Here is a 19,273-nt window from a genome sequence, read left to right as displayed (position 1 = left end):
AGCTATATGTTGGTCTCTGGCAGGCAAACAAGAAGTTACCTGGGCCTGGCGGTGTAGGGCCTTTAATCCCATTACTCGGGAGGCAGAGACAAGCAGATATCTGTGAGTTTGAGGCCAGCCTGGTCTACAAAGTGAGATTCAGGGAAAATTTACACAAAAACATCTCCTGCAGTCAGGAATTTACTATAACAATTCAATTTTTTGGGCGGTGGTGGCGCACGCCTTTAATCCCAGCACTCAGGAGGCAGAGGTAGGCGGATCTCTGGGAGTTCGAGACCAGCCTGGTCTACAAGAGCTAGTTCCAGGACAGGCTCTAAAACCACAGAGAAACCCTGTCTCGAAAAACAAAACAAAACAAAAAACAATAAAGAACAATTCAATTTTTTATCATAATTCAAAAGGAATAAAAATAATTTTAATTAAATTTTTAATTCTTAGTACTACTAGCACTAGTTATTTATGGACTGTTTCTGTCAGGGTTTTTTTTTGGTGCTATTATATACATAATAATGGGCATTATTTCCAGCCACCCCACTGACTTTCACCATGCCTTAGATCTCCTCCGTGTCTCAAAAGAGAGTTTCTGAGTTTTAAGACTAATATCAGGGAAAGATGCAGGCCCAGTAACCTGCGTAAGATTTGATGCCATAGGAATTGCAGAAGACACTAACTGAGATTCAGTCGCCAAGGGACTTTGAGTTGCCAAGCTACTCTCTGTGAAAATTTCAGTATTTTGGGCTGAAATATAGTTTTCTATATCTGAAAAAGAAAGAAATGTTGGCAGAGAAAAAACATCTGATCTCTTCTTAGTATGTCCTTCAACAGTCTCTATGTCCTACTTTTTCCATAGGTTAGAGACACAGAACAGAATCATCTTTGGAAAGTGGGGACCAAACTGTCCCTAACGTAGAACACAGATCCTAGCCAAATATTAGAGAACCAAGATTCAAGTTTTACAGCAATTGATGTTTTGTGTAGAATTTGAACCTGATAATAAGCATTAAAAATTACACAGAATCTAAAGAAGTTATGCAATTTAAGCCTCACATGTTCTCAGATTTATAGTTATAACTGTTTTCTATGAGTAACATTGTTTACATGTTGAAAGAAATATTAATCACTTTTTAAACCAGTGCCACTAGTGAGCCTTTGGGTGATTCCCTACTCTGTGTATTTCTTTCATTGAAACTGGCTTATAAAGAAAAGCAAAAATGACAATAAAAGAAATGTACCAATTTATTCCCTACTAATAAAGTATTGAACATTAGGGGAAAGTGTGAAATATTGGAATGCAACATAGAGCAATTCCATTACCCACTGCAGTTTTGGATCATATACTGTATATAAAGAGTAATTACTTCATTGGCTGGAGACCACAGTGAAGGAATATAGAATCTGATGAAAGAGATTTTGCAATAAAGATTTTACCCCAATGTATTTCCTTCTCCAAACTTTTCCAGCCTTAAGACAAGTCCACCTTATTTTCTCTTTGGATGGCAGGGGTATGGGCGTAGCAATGGGCTTAAAGTCTAGCAAAACAAAGAAAGTATACGAGTTTTTTTTTTTTTTTGGTTTCTCTTTTTATGTTTTTCTTATATTTCTTATAAAAATATATTTTCTTATATTTTTAATTCTTTTTATTGTGCTTTACATTTTTCTCCGCTCTCCTCCCTTCCTCCCCTCTCCCCTTCTACCTTCTCCTGCGACTCCCACACGCCCAGTTTACTCATGGGACCTTGAGCTTTTCTCTTCCCTATTTGGATCCATGTATGTCTTTCTTAGGGCCCTTTAGAGTCTCGGTTATCTGGGGTTATGGATTGTAGAGCTGAGCCAATTTTTAAGAATCTTAGCCAAAAATTATATATCAATCTTTAAATTTTTAAAGTAAATATTCACAATTGCCCATTTTAATGGCTTCAATGACACACACTGTTGCTGAAGATCCTATGTTGCAGCATGTCGTTTACATTAAAACCGGTGATTCCTAACACATCTTCACTGCCTACTCTTGAAGGAAGTTTCTGTATTTCATTTCCTTGCTGAAGAACTTAGTTGCATGGTGAGCCTCAAGGCTAGGTTGTGGGTTACACAAGTAAATTTTTCCCCTTTTCTCTCTTTCTTATCCTACTGAAGCTTTGGAGGGAGCTAGAATCTCCCCAGTGGGATAAGGAAGCCATCTATTATGGAGAGAAGAGCCTGAAGTTAACCAGTTCTAGACCAGTTCAAGTCCTGACAATATCTCTGAACCTTAGTTTCTAATGAACAATGGGAAAAATATACTATAGAATGGCTATGAAGATTGAATTTGGTATATGAGAAGCATTTTATAGTACTTAGTGAACATGATTTTTAAATCTTTTTTTCAAAATTACTTAAAGCTTATTAAAGTACAAAATATAAAAAATTCAAAGTAAAATGATGCCATATAATTAGTTTAACTTACTTCTATGTTGGGAAGGTGTGAGTTCTAAGCATAAAATGTTAATTTTATTTAAAAAATAGAATTTATGTATCATTCATTTTTCACTTATTTGAAATAGATCATAAACATTTCATCATTAAAAATTAAATATTTTCTGATATAAATATATAAATATATTTATATGAATAGCTCTAGTCAATGTGCTAATGATTTTTTTATTAAATTTATAAAGAAACCTGCAACAGAAATATTTCTACAGGTGCTTACTGGGTGAGTGCATTGGGAATATAATCCTATCACTTGCAATATCTGTTGCTAGTTTTTTCTCAGCCTAAAAATTCTTTTTGGTAGCACTGTAGCTAAAGGCCTGGGATTCACACTGGCTTAGCACACACTATAGCACTGTCTGTAGCCCAGCCTGAACATTTTCAGTTTATGGTGACTTTTGATGTCATTTTTAACTTTACAAAATCACTGCTACCAAGATTTTTTAATGCTTGTTTTTAGAAAGCTCTTCTTATCAATGTAAGTAAATATCTACATTGTCTTTTAATAATTTATAGTTTTTAGCCTTTAAAAATTACTATGGAATGTATTTAGAGCTATTTGATGCACAGATTAATGTAGACTTGTACTACCTATTAGAGTTGAGAGTTCATTTAAGGTAGGGTTTAGTATAATTTCCCCTAAGTATTATAAGAAACAAAATTGCTCATTTACAATTTCCTTCTATACGATGAAACCCTACCCCACTTTTTTGATACAGGATCTCAGGTAACCCAGGCTGACCTTGGACTTTTGGTTAGCCTGCCTCCAGTTCCTGAGATCAGGGATTGCAGGCAATCACCCAGTAGGATGCCGTATTATACATCATTCTCTCAGTATCTGTCTTCCATTTCAATTATCTGGTCTACAAATGCTTTCTCATTATTGTTCCTTTTATAGAAATGTCTTGATTACAGTTACATATCTATCTTCCAAGAAAATTAGAAATACTTGATCAAATTCTCTCCATTTCTGTCTACTTGAAACATAAGGATTTGGTCGAAATTGCAATAAATCTGTACATTCAATGCCCCTAATATTCTACATAATAATATAGACACATTTCTATGCTTTCATAATTTTTGAGGTTATGCCAAAGTACTTTATTGTTATTGTTAAAGAACATATATCCCTGAGCAGGAACCTTGTTCTCAGTGAATTTTTCACTGCACAAACAGCACGCTTGGACTTGCTTATTTTTCTCTTTGGTGCTAAAGATAGAACCAAGGGATGTGTGTATGGCCAGCATGCAGTCTACCTCTGACACATGCCCTAGTCCTGCCTGCATGGGTTTGTTTTTTATTTTGTTTTGTATTTGTTTTTTTTTTTATATGCAGAATGAACAATTTACAAGTGTACTTTGATTCATAGACATAAAAGAATTTAGCTGCTACTTAGAAGAGAACACTAAGGGTTAGCCCAACTTTGCAGTTATGAAAACAACTGGGAAGAGTCACTTTAGATACTCACTTTATCTAAAATGTACAATTACATAGGACTATAGGTGAAATTAATATTTTATCTGGTAAAAAGAAGAGGGAGAAAACAGAAGAAATTTAATGTGTCTACGTCTGTCATGGCAAGTGAAGGATGACTTGAATACAATGGAGAATGCTGGGTATCTAATTACTTCCCATATTACGAGGTTTAGAGTATCCCTCATTTCCCTCTCTTGACATTCCCTTTTGACATTAGATGACTAATGTAAAACATTTCTCTTATTGAAGTTAAATTTGAAATAAAAACTGATTGGTATCCACAGTTGTGATCCAATTATAAAATTGCCTATATGGCGATGGTCCCAGCACACTGTGCAGTCCTTGGAGGAAGCCTTTGCACCTATGATTCACTTGTCCTTGGTTTCTAGGTGGCAGAGCGGCAGAACGCCAGCCCTGGCCAAGCATTCACAGTGCAGTGTTTGGACTCTTGTAAAATGAAAGTCGTATGTAAATGTGCAACATGACATTATCATCCTAGCTTCCTGGCTGCTTTCAGCAGGCACTAGCTGCCACACAAGGTCTCGAGTGTTCTGGCAAAGTATTCAAGTGTTCAAAAGAAGTTAAAGTAATGAAATTGGATCTATATTTCCATAGACATTCAAATTGGCATGGAGAAATGGAGTCATGGAATCAGGGTTGGATGGTCTCCACCAAACAACCTAGGCAAGTGTCTGTGATGCCAGGCTACTAAGCTGAATTCTATCGTGAAAGGCCACCACTATTTCTTCCTCTGGGTCTAAAATTACAAAATATGCACATTTCCCTAGGTTCACACCATGCACAGGGTGCTTTATACTTAATCTCCTCCCACCCCTTCCCTGGTATACAAGAATTCTTTAAGATTCAAGCTGAAGTATGTACAAAAAAGGAAGTTTTAAAACTGGCTACCAGCATATGAGACAGTAGACTATCTCAGCATCTTTTGGAAGAGTGGCATGTATTTGACCCACGAATGGCTCGTTAATGCATCTCAGCACTAGTCATTTTTGTCATCAGTTGTTACTGCTCCCAGGTCTACTTGTTTGTGCTCAGTATTTCCTGCAACTGAAGTGTTTGTTTGGTCAAGTCTAGGGATACAATTCAGTGGCAGGGTTCTTTACAAAGCCCTGGCAGAAAACAAAAAAGTACAAGAAAATATGCAGAGACCCAATTAAGGTGTACAGGTTGTGGGATCAAGACAGCGGGTTGGAGTCTGGGCTGTAGTTCAATTGCTAGAGTGCTTGCCTAGCATGCACAAGGCCCTAGGTTTGATCTCCAGCACCACATAAGACTGAGTGTGGTGTGATAGAAGAACATGCCCGGAGTCCTAGCACTTAGCAGGGTAGAAGAGGATCAAGGCTTCAAGGTCATGCTCACCCACACAGTAAGTTCCAGGCATCAGGTCTTATCCTGGGAGGAGGTTGGTGAAGAAGAGAGAGACTGGGCTTGCTAAGTGAGTCTTGTGTTAGCTTTGGCAATTATTTCTGTAATATAGCTCTACCTCCTTGTTTCCATTCCTCTGAGCAACAGAATTCAAGGTTCTTGAATTGCATCCATTGGGTACATTTCTCCTGTCATTTTTCCTGAAAATTTCATGAGCTCCAAATATCCATTTGCATAAATATAGAGATGAAGCGCACTTAATGTTAAAAATGCAAGAGAGGGACTGTCCAAAGAATCAAGCAAGAACCAATATATACCTTTTACTCATACAGAATTTCTTTCTTTATTGTATTTTAGGATGGTGAAAAAAAAGGATTTATAAACAAAATCTATGCCATCCAAGAAGTCTGTGTCAGTGTGCAGAATATCCTAGATGACGTGGCCTCCTTTGGTGAAAGGATAAAGAAGTGAGTTGTGCTGGCCTGTTTGCCCTGGCCTTTCATGGGCAGCCTGCCTGACCCAGAGGGAGGGCTGCAGCGCCCTTCTGTCAGACACACGTCACCATTCCATGATCTGTTGTTCAGTTTCCTCTTGTTTTTGTGAATCCTTGGTTTTATGATGGTTCTGTCAATTTCCTGCCTGAAGTTTAGAATATATTGGTGGGAAAGAAGTTATAACTGTAGCTTTAAAGGTACAGCACTGTCCTACACTTCAACATACTTTTTCATAAGGACTTTGTTCTTAAAAAGAATATGAAGTCAAGGAAAGGTAATCTAACCTAATGCATTTCAGGTAACCAGGACATCTGTATTGTATAAGTCTAACTAGACTTTTGCCAAGTTTAATATTGTCAAGAAATAAGCTACATTTCATCATTTAGGAAAAAAATTACAGAATTTTTTCAGTTATAAAAGAATTCTCCATAATTAAAAGTACATTTAAGATTTATTAATTATAAGTAATTTAATTATTACAAGTATTATAAGTATGTGGTATGTATGTGTACCACATGTGTGCCTAGTGCCATGGATGTCCCAGGGGAGAGTTGGAGCCCCTAGGACTGGAGTTGCAGGTGGTGGAGTCATCATGTGGACGCTGAGAATTGAAAGCGGCCCCTGCAATGACAAGTGCTCTTCACCACTGATCATCCTATTTGTGTTTGTTTGGTTGGTTTTATGTGTGTATATATTTTTTGTGTTTATTTTTATTCTTGAAATAGGTTCTCATTGTGTAGCTCTGGATAGCCTGTAACTCAGAGATCTATTTGACTCTGCCTCTTACATGCTGGGATTAAAGGCGTGTGCTACTACACCTCCCTTTGATGAAGGAATGTGATTCATTGAGATATATAAGGAGCACACACACACACACACACAAACATTTTTTTCTGAGACATGGTCTCCCTATATAGTTCTGGCTGTCCTGGAATTCACTATGCAGACCAGGCTAACCTTGAACTGACAGAGACCCACTTGCCTGTTTCTCCAGTGCTGGAATTAAAGGCATGTGCCACTATGCCCAGCTGGAATTTATACTTTTATTCTCACATAGTTTTATTTTAAATAATTTTATTTTTTAATACATTTAGGATGTAGATCTAGAGAGAAAGAGACAGCAAAGAAGTGCTGGGACCAGTCATGTGCCACCATACTGGTTACTAATATACTTTCTGAAATGAATATTTTCTCTAAACAATAAAATAGTGTATTAATAGTAACTATTAATTCAAGATATACTGAGGCCTCACAATAGCCAGCTATTTGATAACTGGCCTGTAACAATTATCAATAACTGTTTAAGAAATGCTGCTCTATAGCAGGAGAAGCCTTTATTATTCATGACCAATAGTATTCTGTAGACTTAGATCCTTGGTCACACACAGAATTTAAAAGGAACAAATTATTTAAGCCAAAAGTATGAGTCACCATATGGTGCTTGCTGTTCATATGGTGCTGTTGCAAAGACAATGCATTTTTTTGTATAGTTTTTAATTTCCTACATTTCCATGTATAAATCAATGCTGAGTTTCAACTTTTCTATGTGCTACATAAAATAATCCCCTTCTTAGACCTCTAAATGTATTTCTATGCAACTGTCTCACAGTTTTAAAGACTAAGTATGTCCGTCTCTCTTTTACATGCATTCTTGTAATAACCATCCCTTGCCCCATTGCCTATCACTAGAGCATGGCATGAAACCCTGAATTTGGGGCCCACCTTTACTGAGCTTTATGTAACACTGTGCTGACACAGGTGAACATCTCATCACCAACAGAACCTGCTAGCTCCCAGCTCTCTCCACTAGCTTGTTAGGCAACCAGTCAGTGTCCACTACTGTCTCATCACCTTCTGTGACCTGGCCTTCCTGTTATCAGTCTCAGCGTGGTAACGCTGGAGACCCACCAGCTCTGTCCGGCTCTCATCTAGTCCCCCCATTTGGATTCCTTTTCCTTGTTGTAAATGGGTGCTAGAGAGACCTTCAAACCAGGGAGGATGACAGTATCATTCAGACAGCTTAAGTGAGGAGTTTTATTTGGGGAAGGGAAGAGAAAATGGGAGAGACAGAGAGACAAAGAGAGGGAATGAGAGAAAAGTGAAGAAGCAGGAAAGTCTTGTCTGTGCCTTCAGAAGTGCACAGGAGGAGAGAAGGGGGGCGCGGGGAGTGGGTGGAGCTTGTCTCTTAAAGGGCAGGCCAGCATAATGCCTGAATCCCAACACCCACTCCCTGATTTCTACAAAGCTGAACAGAAAGCGAGTGTTCCTAAAAGGAATTCTAAAATTTAAGGCTCACACAGTGCTTCAAGAGTTACACGTACTGCAAACATCCATTCCCAGCATGGGCCTATGGTGTTTTTAGGAGGATGAGTGGTAGACCCCTATTGTATAAAATTTAAAAATAAAGAAGGTTGGGTACTAGTTTTAGTAGCAGGAAAAATATTTTTACTATGAATGGAGGTATCCAGTTGTGTAATGATTTTAGAAAATGAAATTCCTGGGACAACCTAGTGGAACTGGTAGCAAGATCCTTTACCTGGGTCTGAGTTCATGAATGAAACTGATTATGACTAAACTTTGTTCTCTGATAGTCAACTGTTACTCCAAACCATGTTTATCTTAAGTCTCCTTTAGAAAAGTGTGAAGTGCTCACATTATCGATTTGTTACTTTTCCATTCAGTACTTTCAACTGGACTGTCCCATTCTTAAGCTGGCTGGCCATTGTAGCCCTCTGTGTGTTCACAGTCATTCTGTACTTCATCCCCCTACGGTACATTGTGCTTGTCTGGGGTAAGTAAAGCTTTTGAAATAACAACAAACACTCCAGCTGTTTTAGCAGCTAAGAACAAACTATTTTTAAGAGAAGAGTTATAGCATCAGCAGTGCTCTGTATTTATGGTCATGTAGGTACTCCATGACGAAAGAGGACAGGTCAGTTAAAAATCACAATAGCATAGAGATTTAGGTCCCAGTATAAATGCATTTTTCTTATCTGGCACCACAGCTCCCATCATACTATAAACATGTATTGGTACAGATTCTTCATATATCAAAGTATAACTTTGTCTAGATATCAATGATTTATTTTTACCACTTAAATGCCAATGGAGGCACTTTAAGCCATGTGGTACGTTTAGGACAATATACCTTTTGCTATGGTATTTTATCTTGTGGATGTCTGTAAACACAGTACCAGCTGCCCATTTAAAAGGTCACTTTTAGGATTCAGAAAAAGCCTTACCATCATTTACAGGCTCCTTAGGAACAACCACAAAGCCTGCTAAGTAAGAATGCTTTTAGAAAAGTTTACCTTAAAGGTGATTTCCCCTCTAATATTTATGCGATTTTGCCACATGCTTCCAGCAGTCCGTCCCGTCCCTCTGACCGAGAGCCCATTCAGCAGGTGGTCACTTTCCGCCTTATGAAGAACTGGAACTGAAGTTTTCTTCTTTCTTGGTGAATTTTTTTGGTTTAGAAAACCCAATCTTCGTTCCTTATAATCCACCACCATATAGAAACACTTTCTATTTGTCCCTCATCACTGAACACATACATCAAAGATTCCTAAACTTAAAAAAAATATACAAGGATGGAAAATAGGCCTTGACCCAAGAAAACCTGCTTATATTGTAAATAATGGAATTTTTTTACAGAGTTTTTTTTTTTTTTGCCTCCCAAATCATTAAAAGAAATATACCAGAAGAAAGTGAATTAAGAACAACAGTCTCCATCCAATTTAGTTTTAAGATTCCCATTTTGGGGGCTGGAGAGTTAGCCTGGCAGTTAAGAATACTTACCAGTTTTGCAGAAGACCCAGTTTTGGTTCTCAATACCCACACAACCACCTATGCCAATGTTCTTTTCTATCCTCCTGAGGTACGTGTACACACACACACACACACACACAATTTTTAAATAATAAAAATATTCTTGTTTTCTTTCTCCTTTGGCCCATGTTTCCACTTTCCCTTCCAGTATTGCCTCTAGCCCCTGGATGGAGGGCAGAGGAAGTAGTGATTGTATTTTTCTTTTCCAATTTCTACCATTCAATTAAGTCACCAGTTTTCCTATTCAAAAGATGGGGCTTTTTAATTTTGATTTTAATTTTACCCTATTCTAGTCTATTAAGCCCTAATGTTTCATTCATTTCTCTGGTCAGAGCAGATACTATTTCACTGAAGCGCTTAGGGTAAAGAATAACCATATCTTCCTAGGATATGGGTTCAGACTTGCAGAACCATTTCTACTGCCATGTGGCGAAAAACCCTTCCCACTGACCTTCCTCACTCAGCTTCTCTGAAACTGGAGCCGAAGGCTCCATCTGGCTATGGAGTGTTTTGGGCCATCCGTATGGCCCCAGTGGCTAGCTGTCTTAAAAATAATTTCACAGGATGTTTTTGAGCCTTGTTTCATCAAATGAAAAAATTCAAAAAATATTATTTATTTTAGTGATAGGTGACAGCTAAAATGTTAAGAAATCCAAAACATAGGTCTCACATGGCTGGAAAGAGCCCAAGACCAATGTGACAGAAGTTCATTGTGTAGGAATGCCATTAAGAGCTGAGATCCCAAGTCTATCCCTCAGTTTATATCTGTGTGTTGATTTAATGCAAAGCTGAATACTTTCCCCCAAAATTTATGGCAATATTTTTCATTTCAATTTAAACAATAACCAACCATCAAATCACATGACTTCTAAACATTTAGTTTGCTTTATAACAGTAGCACCTAAAATAAATATCCTTGGAAAAGAGAAAAATAATAAATTACCTAACAATCACAACCTAGAAATGTAGACAGGTAAGTCTCATCATGCCTAAAGAGGAAGCAAATCGTCTTGGGACTGCAACCCTGAGAACCTGGTCAGACAAGACACTGTATATCCCTTCTAGGATCGCTTTTGTTTCCCCCAAACCTCACCTACTGGGAAGAAGCTATTCAGTTGTACACAGGAAAAGCAAGCAGCAGTTCAGCTGGGCAAGTTGAAGGAGGTGCTATACTAACTAGGCCACCCTGTCAAGGCTAAGGGGTAGCACAAAGTTGATGTTCAAATCGCCATAATGCCTTCTCCAGAAATGTGCTTTGCCTAACTCCACACTCAATAATGAACTCAATAATGTTTGAAATGTCACTTTTTTAGGTATTAATAAATTTACAAAAAAGCTTCGGAGTCCATATGCAATTGATAACAATGAACTACTTGACTTCCTTTCCAGAGTCCCTTCAGATGTACAAGTGGTATGTAGATTTCATTATTATGTGCCTGCTTTGATGTAGGATGACACTTCATTGTCAAAGGCCATAGAAGTGTCTGTTAAAAGTCAATGAAGCCATGTTCAGAGAGTCCAGTTTGATCACATGCTCCATCAGTCTTTGGACTGGAGAGGGAGAGGGGAAAGGGGGAGGGGGAGGGAAATGGGAGGAGGTGAAAATTTGTAATAATAATAATAAAAAAAGAGAGGAAAAAATGTCAATGAAGCCCATTACAGTTTTTTGGTAGGACTTTAGCAAACTAGACATTAATCTAGAAAAACCTATAAAGAACAGAGAGCACAAGATTGAAAGTCAGTCATCACATGGCTTCTGGGGAGAATGTACCCCAAGCCCAGCTAAGTTTGTGAAGAGACAGAGAAAACAGAGTTATTTTAGATATAGATGATGGAAGCGAAATGATGATTACAAACTATTTGTGCATATTGTACAAATTCAATACATTTTAAAGACTCATGTTAATGTATATTTTAGATTAGGGAGAAAATGTTTACATTTGAAATACTATAGCATATCTCACAAATCCTTTGGACTTAACATGTACTAACAGACTGATTTCAAAGTGGAATAAAGGTTTTTAATCACAGCCTTGAAGTAGGTTTAGTGATCTCAATTTGCATTAGTTTCAGTTGAGTTTTTTCATTCCATATATACAACCACGGGCTAGGTGAATATTAAGGCTGTATTTAATAAACAAACTGCAAAGAATCATTATCCAGCTCTTCAAAAATAGAGAGATTTTCTTTCCTTGTATCGTGTTCCGGTCAGTAACAGTCACAGTCCGTTAGCAAAGCTCACATGAGCTTCAGGTATTCTCTGGCAGATTTCCCTCCTGACTCTGCCTCCAGCCCCTGCTGCTTTTTGCACCAGCTGGAGTTCCCACTTGGCTTCTAGAACAGCATACCTCCTCCCCTTCACCTCCCTCCCCAAGCAGTCTCTCATTCCTTAGCTTTTCCTTCTTTGCCAGGAAGTGGCCACCTGACCAGTCTTTTTCTGAACTGTTTAAACAGGTGCAGTACCAAGAACTGAAACCAGACCATTCTCATAGCCCATATAAAAGGAAGAAAACCCCCCTTGGCTAGCCAGCTCCCAGCACTGAGGGACCAGCACGCCTGGAAAGATAAAAGAAAACCCTGCAGCCTCGGCAGCATTTCTTTTCTTTCTCCTTTTTTTATTTATTTTCTCTTTTTATCATGATCGAGAAATTTGTAAATAGTGTACAAAGGCATATGTCTTTGAAAATATACTTCCATTGTACAGACGCAACTTGATAAAGGATTTTAACTAGTGGAGTGTGGAAGCCTTGTTAGCTATAGATAATACAACCAACTGCAAGAATAAAAATAATGGTTATAAAACTGGAATTTCCTCGAATTACAAGTGAAAAGAACTAGAATATCAGATTAAATGCTCAATTGTACTCTGATTAACCCTACATAAAATATATGTGCTGATTTGATTTTAGGGTTTTTTTTTGTTATGTGACGACTTCTTATCTGAAATGCAATTCATTAGGGTTTTTTTAATGTTTATGTACAAAATGTACAAAAGAGGGGAAACCCCAAACATTGAATAATGGAAATGTTGCATTTCAATATAACATACATCCCGACTTTCACTCCTGTGTAAATACGTTACTTATGTATAGCTAAGGCTGATTTTAAGTTCATGAGGACAGGCACATTCATATATTCTGCTGTGTCCTCATACACAATCCCTTAAGAGAATCTGAGATTCTATTAATAAAACTCTTAAGTCTTCTATCATTCCATCCAAAACCTTAAAATCTCTCCAGAAATATATTAAATTAATACTGCCAGGTTTATAAGTGATTATCAGGGGTTTTATATATACCACTATTTAATTTATACTGAGTTAGCAAATTAGCAAGCCGATTTAGCTGTCAAATATACTAGCAAAGTAAATCCATACTGCATTTGGTATCAAATTATGCCCTTATATATCTGAAAAAGTAAATTTAAGTGTCCTCACAGGGGAAAAAAACAGTTTGAAAGAATAATGCTTCTTCATTAGACTACTAACATGCTTTTTATTAGTGAGCTTTAATGTGAAGAACGCAGTGGACTAGAGAAAGGCCAGTGCTTCATCACATCATTTATGAAGAACGTTGATAATGCATGAAAGCCTGTTTTGTAAAATAAATGTTTAAAGTGGTTACCATTAAAAATGTTTCGCTAACCACATTGTATACTTTAACAGTGCATTCCGAAGACCAAGTCCAGGGTCTATCAAGGGAATTTACCTCTGCAGAGATACTTGGTCAGTCAGTGAGAGTGTCTTCACTGACTTTTAAAGGAATAAACTCAATAGAAATTGCTGCAATATTTTGCACTATTTTATTAATTGCTATTAATAAATAACTGGGGTGAGATGAAGGTGGGGGTTGTGCTGGACAATGTAGAAAAGCAGAAATATATATTTCACTCTAAAGAAATTCTTTAAATCTCATCAAAGCTGATTTTTAAAGTATTTTTATTTTAGAAATATGTTGTTAAATACTATTTCTTACAATAGAACTATTTTGATGTTTATACACTAAGCTTGGAAGAATGTTGACTAAATTCCCTTTCTATAGAAAGGCTTTGACCTCACCTCAACATGCTCTATCTAGGGTATCATGTTTAAAACGACATGCTTATATCTGCATCCCATCACTGTTTGTTGCAAAAACATACTACTTTATGAAGCTGGCCTATTACGAGTTTATTGATGAAATCCTTTGGTCTAAGTTCTGATTACACCTGCGCGAGACTGATGTTCTGTGCTGTAAGTGTCTACTCAAATGTCTAAGTCTGACATCCATTCTCTAACCTTGGATGGACCTAGTGGATGGAACCATTAACAGATGACTAAGTTTCATTTGTTTCCTGGTGTAAGATTTCAGATGCTTAGTTCGATAGTAATGTTGACTACATATTCACTTCATTAAATACAAAAGAAAACAATTTTTTTCTATGTAAAATCACTATTTTTTCTGAGTTAAGAAATGCACAGTGGGGTACTGGGTGCATGTTTGTTCATTAGTGATACTTCACTTGGGGAAACATTTGAGCAGGGCTATTGAAACATACTGAAACCCTGGCTACAGTGAAAACTCAGTACCTTTGGCACAGTAAGCATCCAGTGAAGCAGAGAAAACTATCTGGAGTCAGAAAGTCACCTTCAAGCTAGCCCTCAATGCTTTCAGAAAACAATATATTTATAGGGCCAAATGAATAATGGATTCATTTGATCCATTCGTAGGATTTTTAATTTTCATGTATAGGTGCTTTTTATATTTAAGAAGGATGCCTTGGTTTTCAGTTGCTTACCCCTCTCCCCCCCAGAACTGAGAACTGAACTCAGGACTTAGCCCCTGCTAGGCAAGTGCTCTACCACTGAGCTAAATTCTCAGCCACAAATTAGATTTTTTTCTTTTTCTTTTTTCAAGTCAAGGTTTCTCTGTGCAGCTTGGTTTTCATAGAAGTCTGAAACAACTATTCTAAGTTGTATGAGCCCAACATCTATTTGCATTGTTAAATGTCAGACATTGTGAACTGCTCAACAGTCTATATTTACATTCCACACTACAGTTATTGTTGTATAATGCTGTTCTCTGGGAAGACAACTGCCATCTTCCTTAGATCAACTGTGCCGGCTTGTTAAAAGACCATCATAATCACGCTTACAGTTGATCCCTCAAAAGAGGAGTGGGCATAGAGGAACAGTGAGCGCAAGATTCTAGCAATCTGGATGCAATTCTGCCTTAAGTACCTGTGACCTTAAAGAGGTGTAGAGTATATAGGCGGGTCACTTGAAAAGGAACCACATCTATGCAGAAATGGTGGGGCATAATTCATACTGGTCAAGACTTCTCAGTGCAGTTGCTTTGGGGTCATCCATGCTTCTGTAGGTGACCCCCCATTCATCTTCTCAAAGTTAGTCTGATAAACTTATTGGTTCACCAAGCTGAACTTTGGTAAGATGCTTTGGTTTGTCACTGAGATCACATAACGAGGGGTAGATGATGTTTAAGTCTCTACAGAGAAGGGATTGTGCCACCATATAATGGGATAATTCAGATTATCTTGCCCTTTTGTAACTTTCAACACATTGTTACCTAATAGTTCATTTTGTTAGTTTCAGACTCAAACTTAGGGGTTCATGAGAGGGAGGGGTATTCTAAATTAATTTTGAACCATTCTATGCACTAGGATAATGTAAGTTAAAATATTTTTTACATGACCTGTGATGCATTTATTGTGTATCTACTGTATAACCCTGAGAAGGGCAATTATAGTGTATGTGTGTATCAATAGTATAATTAAACCAAATTTGTAAACAGACAAATTTAAATGGTATGCTTATGAAAGTTAACTTTTTAGAAGTTTCCTTAAATTTCAACAAGACTCTGGCCTCTAACTTACAATCAGCCTCCCAAGTGCTGGGATGAACAGGCGAATGCTGAAATTGAGCAGTTAAATCCTATCCAGTAGACACGGGGTGGGGTGGGGTGGGGGGGGGGGGGACTTTCTACTTTGATGCCAAAATCCAAAGATGTCTAATATTGACGCCGAAATATAGCAAGCATTATTCAACTTATAAGCTTAAATACGCCTGGCTGCTTACAATACTGTTCAGTAATAGTGCTTTGGTGCTCAGCTTCAGAAGAAAAGTAGAAGGCACTTGGTGGCTTCAAATACAAAATATCCAGACACCCCCCCAACAAAATAAACAAACCAAAACAACAACAAAAACCTCTGCTCTTATTAAAGCATATTCAAGTTTTGGAGTTTGCAGTGTTATGTGTCCAGATGGCTAGTCACTGATCTGATTAGAGTATGTGGAGTCAGCCTTTCATAACTGCTCGGTTCAATTAAAGCCACCTAAATATAACAAAAATGTCTCTAACTCTCTTTCCAAGGCTGATTGCTGTAACTCACTGGAACAATGACAACGGCAGCAGAAAGCATCCCTCTTTTGTTGTCAGAGTTCTTTTATACTCCTTTTCCACATTCATCAATGGTACCTTGTCAATGGCAGGCACATGAGAAGTTATTTTAGCTGAAACACACCAAGAAAATCTCTACATTGGAACACTATAAAAGCATGCAAGCATGCACCCCCCCCCCACTCCACTAGAGTTTTTGGTTTAAAAGTAAAAAAAAAAAAAAAAAAGAAAAACAAAACATCCATAAAACAAAAACACAAAATGAGACAACTAAATATATAATTGTTCTCTAATTTCAAGTTGTTCAATCTTTCATTCTAAGCTGAAAACAATAAAAAACAAAATCTACAAAATATCCTGTGTGTAGTACTACACCAATATTTTTGTAAAAGCAATTTTTAATAAAATCTGTGTATCTCTGAATGCAGTGAAAAAAAAAGGGTATTTATGTGTACAAGTGTTTGTCTGCATGTTTTTAAAGTGCACGATACATACAATGCCCAGAGGCCAAAAATGGGTATTGGATCCCCTGGAAATGGATTCTCAGATTATGAACTGCTGAGAAAAACTTCGGTGCTCTCCAAGAAAAGTTAAGTATCATTAACTGCTGAGTCTCCAGTCCCAGGACTACTGTTGAAAGGAACAATGGGGCTGCATGTTCTGCTCTCAACTAACAGGGTAGAGAGCTTTAGTTGAGTATCTGTGTCAATGTGCTTGCTGTATGTATCAAAATAACTGCAATGCAGGTGTTCCCTGCTCTATATTTTTTAATGTTCCCTCAAAGAGAAAAGGAACAGCCCCAATGAGCCAGTGAGACACCACCTGACTTCTCAGGAAGACTGATCTGAGGAAATCCCGAGCTCTAGCTGAAGGAGATAGCTGTTAGTCCTACTAGTGAGGAAAGTTCACATGGCTCAGTCTGGGGTCAGTGGCTAGCTTTAAACTGGCTTCTGTCAAGTTAAACGATTTTACTTTGCCTGGGTTCAAGTGGTGACAGATTTGGAAGAAATGCTAAATTTGTACAGAAAAGAGCCCACATGATTCCAACAATTTTTAATTGTTGTTGTTCTGCATTATAGGAAGCGCCCAAGACAACAGCCAAGCACCAGTTTTCACAAAGACAGCTGGATCACAGAACGGAGCAAAGGAGAAGAAAATACCAATTATTTTTCCTCAAGATTCTTTTTTATAGTTACCAGAGAAACAGAATCCATACAACTAAATCCCCCATAAAATATTCTTACACAGTAGTGATTCCAACAACTCTAAACCAAAACTGTATGTGTGGTCCGTTGAAGATCAATTCTGCAAAATACATCGTTCTACTTCCTGTTACACAAAGGGGCTTGCTTGTGACAGGAGGAGGTTACTTCCAATTTCTAACCAAATTTACAGAATCATATGCTTCTTGCATTTGTCCTAGACTTGTGAAACACACAGAACATACCCAGAAAGGTCAAATGCCCAAAACCATTTGAAGAAGCCCTCCTTCCCCAATTTCATTTCCATTTCATTTGTTTGCTATTTAAAATTTCCCTATTGGATGTTCAGAAGTGGGGGAGGCTATTTAGAGGTTGAGACTATGGTTCTATACTAGACTACTTGCCTAATAAATATCAGGCCTGAGGTTCAATCCTTGTATGGAAAACAAAAGTATCTAACAGGAAAAACAATCACCAGTACTTTTTTTGGGGGGTGGGGATGGGAATAAGCACAAACCATTTTTGCATTTTTTTACATAACCAAATCCAGACACACCAATTAGTAAACAGGTATGTATCATTCATTCTTGTGCACTATAATGCTAATTCAAAATACTTTTATTTGGCAGTCAAGAAATCCTCCCACCAAAAGAGTTACCAATACTTCCTGGCTGTTACAGTTACCTTTTGTTACTTTTCAAATAAAAGCTGTGATGTTTCTATGCATTTGGAGATTAATTAATGCATTACACTATACTCTTGGCCTTCATCCTGTAGGTGCATGCAACAGTGTGCCTAGAGAACAATGGCATGGTAATGTTAGAACCCTCTTGGTAGACAGCTACGTCTAACTCTGTCATTCTGCTGTAAGTAAGTTTACACGGTTCCATTTCCATTTTATAGAGCAATTATAAACAATTACCAGTCTCATAACTTCCTGTTTTCTGAGTTAAATAAGTAAAAATTCTTCAGAAAGCACATAACTGTTTCCATTAACACTTATAAAACTGTAAAAATAAAAAAATGGGTTATATGTTATGACTAGCTCCTCCAAAAGTTGTAAATCTAGCAAGCAAGGGCTACCACTGAAGAGCAAGGAGCAATCTTCCACTTGAACACTGGAGAGGCTCTTGTCTAAGGTACCATGAAGTGAGTTTTCAGATTCACTCTCAAAGAAATACACAGGACAACTGAGCAACTTAAGATCTTTAGTAGATGATAGCAATTATAGCCTGCTTTGAAGAAAAATGGCAAATTTTAAAGCTCTAGCTATTTTTTTAAAAATGGAGGACATGCAAGTTTAAAATTAGCCTATTTTAAAAGCATTTCAAGATCAATTCTTGGGCAAGTAAGATTGGTCAGTGGGTAGAGACATCACTACCAAACCTGATGACCTGAGTTCAGTCCCCAGGACCTATGTACAACTGATTCTGAAGGGTTGTGCCCTAACAACCATGTGCCTGCCATGGCATGCATGCCCCCTCACAATACACTCAAATACGTAAAAAGTAAATAAATGTAAAATAAGAGACTCAAATAGGAGTATCACTTTCAAATAAGTAGGCTTCTGGTACTGTGAACAAATATAAACTATTTTACAAAAATTAGATGAATAAAAAAATATTTAATTATATGTATATTTCTGCCCTTAAGGTATTGTGTGCAGCTCATTTAAAATGTAATTTATGCCAGGCGATGGTAGCGCACGCCTTTAATCCCAGCACTCGGGAGGCAGAGGCAGGCGGATCTCTGTGAGTTTGAGACCAGCCTGGTCTACAGAGCTAGTTCTAGGACAGGCTCCAAAGCCACAGAGAAACCCTGTCTAAAAAAAAAAAAAAAAAAAAAAAAAAAAAAAAAAAAAAAAAAAAAAACATAAAATGTAATTTACAATTAAGAAATGTTAGTAGTCATCTATAATAATCAAGCTTGTAGTCATGTTAGATTTTCTAGATGCACAGAGATGTATTTCAGGTGGATATGCATTCTTCAAACCTTTCAAAGACTACAGAATACTGTATTTAAAATG

General features: G+C 37.4%; 1 protein-coding gene across 5 annotated transcripts in view; it reads left to right on the top strand.

Moving 5' to 3' along the window:
• The window catches only part of Mctp1 (multiple C2 and transmembrane domain containing 1), a 573,693-nt gene extending 555,696 nt beyond the window's left edge, over nucleotides 1-17,997 (top strand). For 2 of the 5 annotated variants that reach the window (XM_050122207.1, XM_050122205.1), the window contains 4 exons: nucleotides 5,686-5,795; nucleotides 8,504-8,613; nucleotides 10,964-11,061; nucleotides 12,105-17,263. In XM_050122207.1, the coding sequence (XP_049978164.1) occupies nucleotides 5,686-5,795; nucleotides 8,504-8,613; nucleotides 10,964-11,061; nucleotides 12,105-12,176 (390 nt within the window). In that variant the 3' untranslated portion in view covers nucleotides 12,177-17,263. Of the gene's footprint in view, nucleotides 1-5,685; nucleotides 5,796-8,503; nucleotides 8,614-10,963; nucleotides 11,062-12,104 lie in introns of all 5 variants that reach the window. The other 3 variants (XM_050122206.1, XM_050122203.1, XM_050122208.1) reach the window with 2 other exon arrangements.
• The last annotated feature ends 1,276 nt before the right edge of the window (nucleotides 17,998-19,273 follow it).

The sequence above is a fragment of the Alexandromys fortis genome, unplaced genomic scaffold, assembly GCF_014885135.2.
Source record: "Alexandromys fortis isolate MF-2015 unplaced genomic scaffold, M_Fortis_MF-2015_v1.1 scaffold_163, whole genome shotgun sequence".
Classification (NCBI taxonomy): Eukaryota; Metazoa; Chordata; class Mammalia; order Rodentia; family Cricetidae; genus Alexandromys; species Alexandromys fortis.
This window is presented reverse-complemented; position numbering and strand designations above follow the sequence as displayed.